The 10,675-nt window shown below is 34.0% G+C and overlaps 4 protein-coding genes and 1 pseudogene across 4 annotated transcripts; 3 read left to right on the top strand and 2 right to left on the bottom strand.

The window, feature by feature from the left end:
• Window positions 1-1,333: 1,333 nt before the first annotated feature.
• LOC108907252 lies at window positions 1,334-2,420 on the top strand. The gene is made up of 2 exons (XM_018710845.1): window positions 1,334-1,455; window positions 1,629-2,420. Exon 2 carries the CDS (start codon window positions 1,651-1,653, stop codon window positions 2,182-2,184), a length of 534 nt encoding a protein of 177 aa, XP_018566361.1. The 5' UTR covers window positions 1,334-1,455; window positions 1,629-1,650; the 3' UTR covers window positions 2,185-2,420.
• A 1,955-nt stretch (window positions 2,421-4,375) lies between these two features.
• LOC108907274 (methylglutaconyl-CoA hydratase, mitochondrial) lies at window positions 4,376-5,807 on the top strand. The gene is made up of 4 exons (XM_018710884.1): window positions 4,376-4,818; window positions 5,006-5,140; window positions 5,226-5,426; window positions 5,488-5,807. Exons 1-4 carry the CDS (start codon window positions 4,527-4,529, stop codon window positions 5,751-5,753), a joined length of 894 nt encoding a protein of 297 aa, XP_018566400.1. The 5' UTR covers window positions 4,376-4,526; the 3' UTR covers window positions 5,754-5,807.
• Window positions 5,808-5,847: 40 nt separating this feature from the next.
• On the bottom strand, window positions 5,848-7,143 carry LOC108907275 (phosphomannomutase). The gene has a single exon (XM_018710885.1). The coding sequence runs from the start codon at window positions 6,924-6,926 to the stop codon at window positions 6,177-6,179; it is 750 nt and encodes a 249-aa protein (XP_018566401.1). The 5' UTR covers window positions 6,927-7,143; the 3' UTR covers window positions 5,848-6,176.
• Window positions 7,144-7,465: 322 nt separating this feature from the next.
• LOC108907277 lies at window positions 7,466-8,509 on the bottom strand (annotated as a pseudogene).
• LOC108907276 (N-sulphoglucosamine sulphohydrolase) lies at window positions 8,320-10,673 on the top strand. The gene is made up of 8 exons (XM_018710886.1): window positions 8,320-8,426; window positions 8,769-8,898; window positions 8,959-9,095; window positions 9,165-9,312; window positions 9,432-9,670; window positions 9,718-10,041; window positions 10,091-10,263; window positions 10,315-10,673. Exons 1-8 carry the CDS (start codon window positions 8,333-8,335, stop codon window positions 10,606-10,608), a joined length of 1,539 nt encoding a protein of 512 aa, XP_018566402.1. The 5' UTR covers window positions 8,320-8,332; the 3' UTR covers window positions 10,609-10,673.
• Window positions 10,674-10,675: the final 2 nt, after the last annotated feature.

Genomic DNA, 10,675 nt, shown 5'->3' with positions numbered 1-10,675 from the left:
ATTTGTGATAGAATTTAATCTATGTATCGTATGTTGAACAAGTTTAAAAAAAAGTAATATCGCACCCAAGTAACGTTGCTATTCCTATTTTCTTAGATACACGAGTTTTGAGCAGCACAAAAATAAATATTACACAGAACGAACATTTTTTAAGTTTTTTTTTAATACGAATATAATATAACTAATTGTTGCACTTCACAATTTTAATTATACAAAACTAAAATTTTCCCGGCAAAGATGATGTACAAATCGTACGATAGACCATAGACAAAGAGAAAAATAGTTTCATAGATCGCGTTCACTCGGTAACGATAAGTGAACGAAGGATTCTGTACATAAATGAAAAAAAGGTTACTTTTCGTTGTAGTCTTAAGTGTGCAAACAAAAAATCTGCTAGTGTCAGGGTCTAAGTGGAAAAAAAACAAAGCACTTCACTTCGATGTATCACACTCCTGACTCGTGTGCACTGAGTAGAAATAGATAAAGAGTGATCCCGGGCAATTTGGAGTATACCAAACACTAAGATCAAATAGTCGACACCGCGCCATTATTCCATGGCTAGAAATTGGCCTCAATGATTTGGGATCGAGGGGGATTATCCCTCTTTATCCTGCCTCATCTCGTGTAGGCCTGGACAGCCTTCGTAGGTGGGCCCCATCCGTCGTCTACCCCGACCGCAAATGCGGCCGGTGTAGGCGCTTTGTGGGACCTCCTTTTGTCCTGGCTGGGCCCGCCGGCTAGGGCCCTTTCTTCTGGCGCTCATCTTGTTTCGCCGGCTCGTCTATGTAAACCCCGGGGGTGGTGTCATATTTATGGTTGGGTAGGGTGGTGCGGCTATGCAGCCTAGGATGCGTGTCGACACCGAGACAACAGCAAATATATGCTGTGACGAGACAATCACCATTATGTTGCTTATTATTAGTAGTGATGGGCATAATCGACCAATTTTGATAATAGAGTTATCGGTAATCTAGTACTTCTAATAATCGAGTGATCACTCGAGATACGAGATATTGGTCGTTTTCATCCCAGCGGCGCACAAATATGTTTGTATTAGTAATATATTACTTATAAGCGTAGCTAAAAAAAAAAAGCTCACACACTTCAAAACCTAACCACTTTTTCGTTTTATTCTAAAAAAAGCTTACGCAATCAGTGACTATTTGCAGTATGCACTAACATTTTGGGGTGCAACCGTAGGGTAATAATCACTCGAGTGGTGGGAGTAAACATCTCGAGATATCTCGAGTGATCTCAATAATCGAGTACCACTCGATTTTTCACTCGAAATCTCCCATCACTAATTATTAGTCTTTTGTATGACTGTCAGTGGTCAAGGTCAATCATGTAACGTAAACTGTAAACATTGCAATTAAGCATTTTTTAAGTAAAATAATAAATATCCAATATCGTACAAATTTTATATCCTCTTACATGATACAAGTCTTTTGAAAGGTATGAATGAACAAGTCTGTCACTTTAATATTTGCAAATAGAATATAACCTTATTTTTAAACAGCTGGTCATTCTTTTCAAATTGAAGGCGACCGTTATTTAATTTGTTTTAAGTTGAATAATGAGAGTTTATTGATAATCACAGAATATACATTTGTCTGTAAATTTTTCAGACATTTTGGGTCTAGGAATATAATGGAACATAATGACCTAGATGTCGATATGGCCCAATTAGAAATTAATGAAAAAAAACGTAACTTCACAGGCGTTTTTAAATATAAATTAACTGAAGACAACTCGCCAATTTCTAGTCCCGAATCAAATGAGACCATAACTCAACCAAGACGATCGGGTCGAAAGAAAATTCGTTCCCAAGAAACGGAGAAAAGGAGAGTTTTGACAAAGCCTAAAAAACTCCTTAGCAATAATAGCAATACTAATGAAATTAATAACTATTATTTGGACAAGAGAGTTAAGAGACTGCCTCCTTCTTTGGAAACTATTTTTGAAGAACCGAAAGGTAACAGTTTCATGAGTACGAGGAAGTTTAAGAGGTGTATCCAATTTAGCAGCCAAGTAGCCCCATGTAGGAATAAGTTAAAAGTGAAAAAGAGATCCATGAAAGCCCAAAAGGTTTCCATTATTAAAAGACTGAATAAGAATGTAGCGCTGGAACTGCTAAAAGAAAAATTATCTGCTATCGAAGAGGATGAGGAAATTAATTCTTAGTCCATATGAATATATAAAAGTGTATATCATTGTATAGTATTATGTGGTATAATGTGTATTATTGTGATAAATATTAGTTTCTCTGCCTAATTTTGTGGTAAAATCGCCCAAGTTTTATTTTTCGTACCGTTTTAGAAAAGAAGTTTCTTTAAAGAATGCACATATTTTTTCTTAAATGTGGCACTTTACATACTCTGAAATTTTGTTTATTTATTTTTGCTGTGAAAAAAATTGGTAAAAATATTTAATCAACTAATGTAACATAAAATTTATAACCGAATTTGTATGATTTTTGTTTTTATATTATTCCTATTTTAATATATAGTTTTATTACAATTGAAATTTAATTTAAACTTTGTGTGCAATAACGAGGAATTAACAGGTTTGAATTTGCTATAATTCATCCAATTGAAATGATATGGGGTCAAGTTAAAAACAACGTAGTAAAGAAAGCTCGTAAAAAAACTACAAATTAAAAAAAAAAACAAGTTTCTACGACCAATAGGTCCGGAGTTAGCAATTTTTTTTTTAGATCACAGAGCGATTTGTTATAAACATTAAGGCGTGAAATTTTAACATTTTGTAAATGAAGGTTTAAACTTTATGCCCTGTTAATTTTAATTAAATTTGCCCATAATTGATCAATTCAGAGCCCATCAAAGTAAGGGTACGCGGCAGTAGTCCTTCAGGGAGTGGTGGTGGGGGAATCTTCCTCTCAACCAGGAAAAAACTTGACAATGTCAAATATGTAATATTTCAGCTTCTATATAACGTAGAACCTTTTTTTTTAATTTGGGATAACTCGACGAAAAAATTACTTTGGATTATTTCTCCCCTTGTAAAACTACCCCTATCCCCCCTAAAAATGAATTTTTTGCATTTTTTTATTTGAAATGTTTTAGACATCAGTTCTCAATAAAAAAATGTCAAAATTATTTTAACCCTTCAAAATTAATTTAACCCCCTCAACCCCCAAAAAATTCAATATTTTTATTTTTTTTATTTTTTCATACTTTTTATATAATTATGGATTTTGTATATTGATTAAAGGATTAATTATTTTTTATTATTATTTATAATTACCTAGTATAAAAATATATAAAATATTTCCATAGATACTGACGGTAGAAATTTTTTTCTACAATTCGTTATAAATTTCAACTTCAATTTGCGATCGAGCTCATCTTTTGCACATCTCTTAAGGATATAAAAACTCACATTTTGGGAAAGTTAGGTAAGATTTTATTAATTATTCAAAAAGTTATTAACAATTAAAGAAAAAGCACTTTTTCCATTTAATTTTGCAATCAATTTTTTTTGTTATAAAGTCTCATTTTAAAGATGAGTTTCTCTAGATCTTATTGTCTGTTGAACAGTTTTTACTAAGACTAATAGTTTTTTTACAATAACTCATAGAACGAAAAATGGCGAATTTTTTACCTATTTGTTGGTAAAAAACAATGACGCTATACTTTGTTCATGACTCAATTGATAAGACGCCTCTTGTATTATCATTCCCAAGACTTTCCAAGAATAAAATCACGCCCAGTAATGAATAAATTTGAAAATGTTTCGTTTCCTGGTCTATTATATCAATTCTTTATTCAAGTAACCCTGTGCCGACTTCTATAAAAATTCATTAATTTTTAAATTTGTATAAAAAAATCTAAATGTAATAATATAATGTAGTCAGACTTTGAATAAATAAATTTCTAATACAATTTTTCAAAACTTTGTCCATAAAAAAATTGTAACAAGTGTAATATTTGCAATTTGGAAGCCTATGTAAAAACAAGTATTTGAGCTTCATTTCTTTTTTATATACGTTGGTCTGACAGTTATATACCTAGCTACAATGTTATCCTACAATGAGTATCTATACTGACCGCTTCTGGCAAATGTAATGCCAGAGTTTATTAATTTGCGGATGTTATTTTCATTCAAAATTATTAATCTCTGGAGTAAATACGACAACATTTTGAAATTACTTGGTCTGCCTGTGGTTAGAACAAATCTATTAGGGAGAAAACTTGTTATCGTAAATATTTCAAATTACATGTATTTACTTGCAACTGGTAATACACGCACCTGTAAAACGGGTTGCCTATAAATAACTAATGTTTACGTGTAGGCGTGACAGTGTTGTTTCTGTTTACTAAAAACGTTTTACTAATCTGCGGTTTAAACTTGTTTACCATCCACAAACAGTTACTTAACCTTTGCACTTGTTTTTTTCTGTGCCATATTCTCACAAGTTTCTTGTTTTAATTTAAGTTTGTTTAGTATACTTTTGCAATTGAGATAAAAAAAAACGTAAAACATTAATAATAACAAATAAGACAATGGTAGTACCTGAAATTTGTCGGAGAGGTTTACTTACACTAAGTAAACTAATAGTAAAACCAAAACAAGTGAGACAGTATTCGGAACAGGTAACCAAAGATTTAATTTTTAAGAAACTGAAAGGGGATGATGCTGGTGTCGTCACAATTGGTCTGAAGAGACCACAGCAGAAGAATGCCATCAGTATGAACCTACTTGATGAACTCGTAAGGACTGTTGACAAAATCTGTTACGATAATGTGGCGAGAGTTGTGGTGATTCACAGCCTGGCACCTGGGGCCTTTTGTGCAGGTAAAATTTTAATATGAAATGCAGGAAATATTGTAATTATTCGAAATGTTAAGCTTGTATGAAAATTTTGATAAACTATTAAAATTATGTATTATGAGCAATTTATGTGAATGTAACAGTAGTAAATAGTAGTAGTTTTTATTTAGGGAATGTATTTTAATTTTTAAGTTCTAAAAATATATTTTAGGTGCTGACCTAAAGGAAAGAGCAGACTTGACCCTCAAAGAAGTCTGTAATTTCGTCACGAATTTGAGAAACTTCACTAAACGAATCCACGATCTACCTATACCTGTAATAGCAGCACTGGACGGTGTCGCGTTAGGTACTACAGTTTCGCTAACTAGCATTAGAAATTTTCTAAGCTTCATAAATAATAATAAACAATAACTGTTTTATCTATTTTATAGGTGGGGGTTTAGAATTGGCACTAGCTTGCGACATAAGAATTGCCGCCACAAACGCAAAAATGGGTCTAGTGGAAACGAAACTGGCCATTATGCCGGGTGCCGGGGGTACACAGTTTTTATCGAGGATCGTAGGCCCCGCTATTGCCAAGGAACTGATTTTTACGGCACGAGTACTTGATGCAAAAGCAGCACAACAATTAGGTTTGAATAATTAAATTCGAATTTTTTTTTTCGGATATGTACTTAGCCTTATTATTTTCAGGGTTGGTGAATCATGTTGTTGAGCAAAATGAAATTGGCAATGCAGCGTATCTGCGATCGGTGGAGCTTGCTGAAGAGATTCTCCCAAACGGTCCGCTGGGTATAAGAATGGCGAAGAAAGCGATAAACCGAGGTATTGAGGTCGACCTCGACAGTGGCCTAGTCGTTGAGGAAGCGTGTTATGCCCAGTTAATCCCCACAAAGGATAGAACTGAAGGACTGCAAGCTTTTAATGAGAAACGTAAACCGGTCTATTTAGGATATTGATCTTGTTATATATTTTATACATATTCGTACAATAAAGAAACATTTTAAAGCCTCTCTAATAGGATTTCAATGAGTATAAAATAAAAAATTTGAATTAAAAAGTATGGTATATATTTTCAATTATATCCAATTATTATTTGAACATCTTATAGCGGTTTTACAGAGTTAAAGAAATTGATGAATTTTTTATGCGCAATACACAAAGTTGAAGAGAATTTTGTGTATTTTGCATAAAAATTAATTCCAGGTAAAAAAAAATCAATTTAAATTTTTTTCATTGTATAAAACTATTGCAATCATGGAATTTTATATATTTCTATCATGCGATCATTATACTGTTTTTATTGCAGCTATTACATCAATTAAATTAAATGGAATTATTTCATGTCTACCTACTTTCATATAAAAATGTCACTTTGTATATTACAATGTTTTTAAAAGTTCGTCCAGCTGTTTCTTTGTATCATCGGGGTTGATTACCATATGCCCAACCACACGTCTATCGATGAATATTTCATAGTCGTTACCACCTTTGTCGGTCTTATCTCCAAAGAAGTGAATTTCGTCAAATCCTTCATTTTCCAAATGCTGCAAACAGTACGTCTTATCCCACCCATTAGGAAATACATCGAAACTAATTTGTCCCCCAATACTGTACGTCAGGCCTATATCTGGGAATTCTTTCACTAAATTATCTATCATCGTTTTGCGTATATTATGAATTTTGTCGTATTTCTCAAAATCGTCTCGTTCAGTTTGAGAACAAGATCGCCCTATGGGCGAAATGTTCAACATACCACTCCTGAATTCGACAAACGTACCCCTTTTCACAGGTAAAGTTATCGTAGATAAATATTCTAACACGTAGTTGATAAATGTTTGTAAAACGTCTTCGCCCATGAATTTCTGTATGCTTTGTCTGCCAATTTCCTCTCCAAATTTGTACTGTATTAAGCCGTTTTCAGGAAATACATAGTCAAACTGGTGAACAATATCGTCCCCTCCCATTTGTTCAGAGATTTTCTTAAAGTCTGAACCACCGACCAAGGCTATGGAACACTGGGGTTTCACTACGTTCTGCAAGAACAAGTACAATTCAGGAGTTATTACATTTCTTGGTTTTGTTAGAGTTCCATCTACGTCAAATAAGCACAATATCTTTTTCTGCGGCATGGTTTAATTCAAATTTGGTATTGTTGAAGAAAAATAAGATGCTGGACTATGAAAATGCGGTGTTCCGTCCAATTTCTCCGTATATTACTCTCTCTCTCTCTTCCTATTTTAACAGCAAAAATGCGAAAAAAAACATTAGGAAATTTAATGCACTACTTTCATCATTTTCCGGTATCAACATCAACTACACGTAATCCAAATTGTAATACACATATTTTTTACACGTAAACAATACCCTCAAAACACAAAATTAATTTAGTATGGAAGCAAACCAATAAATGCAGTATTAATATTAATTCTGCATTGTAAACTATCACCTGTCAAGTAGAGAAACTGGTGCTGCGGACAACTAGAGGGCAGGATGAGTAAAAATTTGAAAATTTTTGAAAAAGGGAAAGAGGCCGTTTGTGTTTTTATGATATGTAGGACTACAACCTACTTGAAGTGTGTAGGACAAGCGAAGAAAATATTCTTAGGTACAAGCATGGTATAAGCTGAACCAAAGGTATGCAAGTTTTTAATGGAAAAACGTAAGTTAGTTTTATAGAATACTAATTTTATTATATATAATGTTTTATATATACTACGATAGTTATACTTAGATTATAAAGTTTTTAAAAATCCCTCTAGTTGCTTTTTTGTATCGTCAGGGTTGATTACTTTATGTCCAATCACACGTCTATCGATGAATATTTCATAATCGTTACCACCTTTATCAGTCTTGTCTCCGAAGAAATGAATTTCGTCAAATCCATCATTTTCCAAATGCTGCAAACAGTACGTTTTATCCCAACCCTTAGGAAATACGTCGAAACTAATTTGTCCTCCTATGCTGTACGTCAGACCTATATCTGGGAATTCCTTTAATAAATTATCTATCATAGTTTTTCGTATGTTATGCACTTTGTCGTATTTTTCAAACTCGTCTCGTTCAGTCTGTGAACAAGATCGCCCTATAGGTGAAATGTTCAACATTCCACTCCTGAATTCGACAAATGTACCTCTCTTCACAGGTAAAGTTATCGTAGACAAATACTTTAACACGTAGTTGATAAATTTTTGTAAAACGTCTTCACCCATGAACTTCTGGATGCTTTGCCTGCCAGTTTCCTTTCCAAATTTGTACTGTATCAAACCATTTTCTGGAAAAACGTAGTCGAATCGATGTATAATATCGTTTCCCATTTGTTCACAGATTTTTGTGAAGTTCGAACCACCAACTAAAGCTAAGGAGCACCGGAGTTTCACAACATTTAGCAAAAAGTTGTACAATTCAGGATTTATTGCATTCCTTGCCTTTGTCAGAGTTCCATCCATGTCGAATAAACACAATATTTTCTTCTGCGGCATTGTTTAATTCAAATTTGGCTCCAAACAAAAAAAGTAAAAGTTGCTGAACCGTGAAGATGCGGTGTTCGGTTCGACTTCTCCTTGTAATTTTCTTAGTTTTAACAGCCAGCAATGCAGAAAACAAGAAATTAAACGCACTACTTATAATGGGTAAGTATTATCAGTGTTTTCCAGTGAAAACAACACGTAATCAAAAATTTTCTGGTTTATTTTGTACAAAAACATCTTAATTTTAGTATGGAAATACACCAATAAATGCAGATACAAAATAAACGTGATAAAATAGCAACTGTCAAAAGTAGTTAAATTTTACTCTACTAGGTGTCGCTGTGGGTAGCGGTAAAATGTAAAATTTAAAAAGATCGGAACACACTCGGAACATTACCATATTTTCAAAATAAATATATATTTATTACTTTTATAATAAAGATACGAATACTTTATTCGGCAAATTATAACTCAGAAATAACTTATTTATAATATTCATTGTAGCTGACGATGGAGGCTTTGAAATTGGTGCCTACCGAAACAAAATTTGCCAAACACCGAACTTAGACGAGCTAGCAAGTAACAGTCTTATTTTTAACAAAGCCTACACGTCTGTAAGCAGTTGCTCTCCAAGGTAACACAACATCGATCTATGGTACTCATTTTTCGAGATCAACTTGAACATTATTTTCAGCCGTTCAGCTTTACTTACCGGCATGCCTTCACATCAAAACGGAATGTACGGTTTGCATCAAGGAAAACATCACTTTGATTCCTTCGCTAATATAGTTAGTCTACCAAAGATTTTGAAAGGAAATGGTGTAAGGACAGGTCTGTATTTAATTTTTCTGCAGTTGTCTGCAAGATAAGTTTGAATTATTGAAATGTTTGTAATTTTAGGAATAATTGGCAAAAAACATGTTGGTCCCGAAAGTGTATATCCATTCGATTACTCGCAAACGGAAGAAAATAATTCTATTTTACAAGTTGGCAGAAATATTACCCACATTAAAATGTTGGCGAGGGAATTTTTAACTAACACGACACAGTAAGATATAACGTCGATTATTACTTTAATTGTCAAGCTTTTACATTTATTATTTAACAAAAAACAGTTTTTTAGAGTTGAAAGTACGTAGTAATTCTAAAATTTCTGTTTACACACAGACCATTTTTCTTATATATCGCCTTCCACGATCCCCATCGATGCGGTCACACTAATCCGGAATACGGAGAATTCTGTCAACATTTCGGAAATGGCGACCCCGGAATGGGTCTAATTCCAGACTGGCAGCCCATCTACTATCAACCCGATGAACTCGAACTGCCTTACTACGTCCCAGACACCCAAGCCGCCAGACGAGACGTAGCGGCACAGTACACAACGGTTTCTAGGCTAGATCAAGGTACCTTGACGCTACTTTTCCACATAAAACTACCCTGGGTTTTTTAGGTGTGGGGCTAATTCTTCAAGAACTGAAAAATTCTGGTCACCTCGATGATACGCTCGTGATATATACCTCCGACAATGGTATTCCCTTCCCGAACGGTAGAACTAATCTTTACGATTCGGGTATCGCCGAACCAATGCTCGTTTCCTCGCCTCTGCATAAGGAGAGACGAAACCAAGTGACCAATTCTTTGACGAGCCTTCTGGACGTTGTACCTACGTTATTAGACTGGTACGACATTAAACAAGAAGATTCTACCGAAAGCAATAAGATAGAGCAAAAAACATCATTAACGGGAAAAAGTTTGCTACCGCTTCTCATTAAAGGTGATTATTTCCATGGATAAATATCGTTATAATGAAAATTAACTTCTAGAACCCGATGATAAATCAAGGGAAGCGGTTTTCGCCAGCCACAACCTTCACGAAATCACTATGTATTATCCCATGAGGATGATTCGTACCCAACGCTACAAACTTATTCACAATATTAATTACAACAGCCCCTTTCCCATCGATCAAGACTTTTACTTGTCTCCCACGTTTCAGGTAGGCGAGTACAACAATTATGACATACCCGACATTTTTTTTTGTTTGTAGGACATTCTAAATAGAACAAAGTCTAACGAAAACCTGTACTGGTTTAAAACTTTGAAAGAATATTACAAACGACCAGAATGGGAATTGTTCGATCTCAAGTATGATCCGGAAGAGTTAAATAACATCGTTAAAAAAAACAGTTCTCAAGAAATCTTTCAACAACTCAAAAAGAGATTGTTCAAATGGCAAAAAGGAACCGACGATCCCTGGATATGTTCCCCGCATGCCGTGTTTGAAAACAAGGGCGTTTTTAAGGATAATCCGCAATGCTTAGATCTCGATAACGTCTGGTGAATTTTACGTACGTTTTATAGTGAAAATGTTATTTTAATACTCGAATAAACTGAAATATTTTGAAATG

The sequence above is a fragment of the Anoplophora glabripennis genome, unplaced genomic scaffold (genome assembly GCF_000390285.2).
Source record: "Anoplophora glabripennis isolate ALB-LARVAE unplaced genomic scaffold, Agla_2.0 scaffold168, whole genome shotgun sequence".
Lineage (NCBI taxonomy): Eukaryota > Metazoa > Arthropoda > Insecta > Coleoptera > Cerambycidae > Anoplophora > Anoplophora glabripennis.
Note: the sequence above shows the minus strand (reverse complement) of the source record. Positions and strands in the feature narration are given on the sequence as shown.

Excerpts from the sequence above, each read along its gene's own strand:
- LOC108907252 (XM_018710845.1), top strand. The coding sequence starts at position 1,651 with ATGGAACATAATGACCTAGATGTCGATATGGCCCAATTAGAAATTAAT.
- LOC108907274 (XM_018710884.1), top strand. The coding sequence starts at position 4,527 with ATGGTAGTACCTGAAATTTGTCGGAGAGGTTTACTTACACTAAGTAAA. Across the intron at positions 5,141-5,225 it reads ACTGGACGGTGTCGCGTTAG|GTGGGGGTTTAGAATTGGCA; the intron begins GTACTACAGTTT and ends TCTATTTTATAG. Across the intron at positions 5,427-5,487 it reads AAAAGCAGCACAACAATTAG|GGTTGGTGAATCATGTTGTT; the intron begins GTTTGAATAATT and ends TATTATTTTCAG.
- LOC108907275 (XM_018710885.1), bottom strand. The coding sequence starts at position 6,926 with ATGCCGCAGAAAAAGATATTGTGCTTATTTGACGTAGATGGAACTCTA.
- LOC108907276 (XM_018710886.1), top strand. The coding sequence starts at position 8,333 with ATGCGGTGTTCGGTTCGACTTCTCCTTGTAATTTTCTTAGTTTTAACA. Across the intron at positions 8,427-8,768 it reads AAACGCACTACTTATAATGG|CTGACGATGGAGGCTTTGAA; the intron begins GTAAGTATTATC and ends TATTCATTGTAG. Across the intron at positions 9,313-9,431 it reads TTTTTAACTAACACGACACA|ACCATTTTTCTTATATATCG; the intron begins GTAAGATATAAC and ends GTTTACACACAG.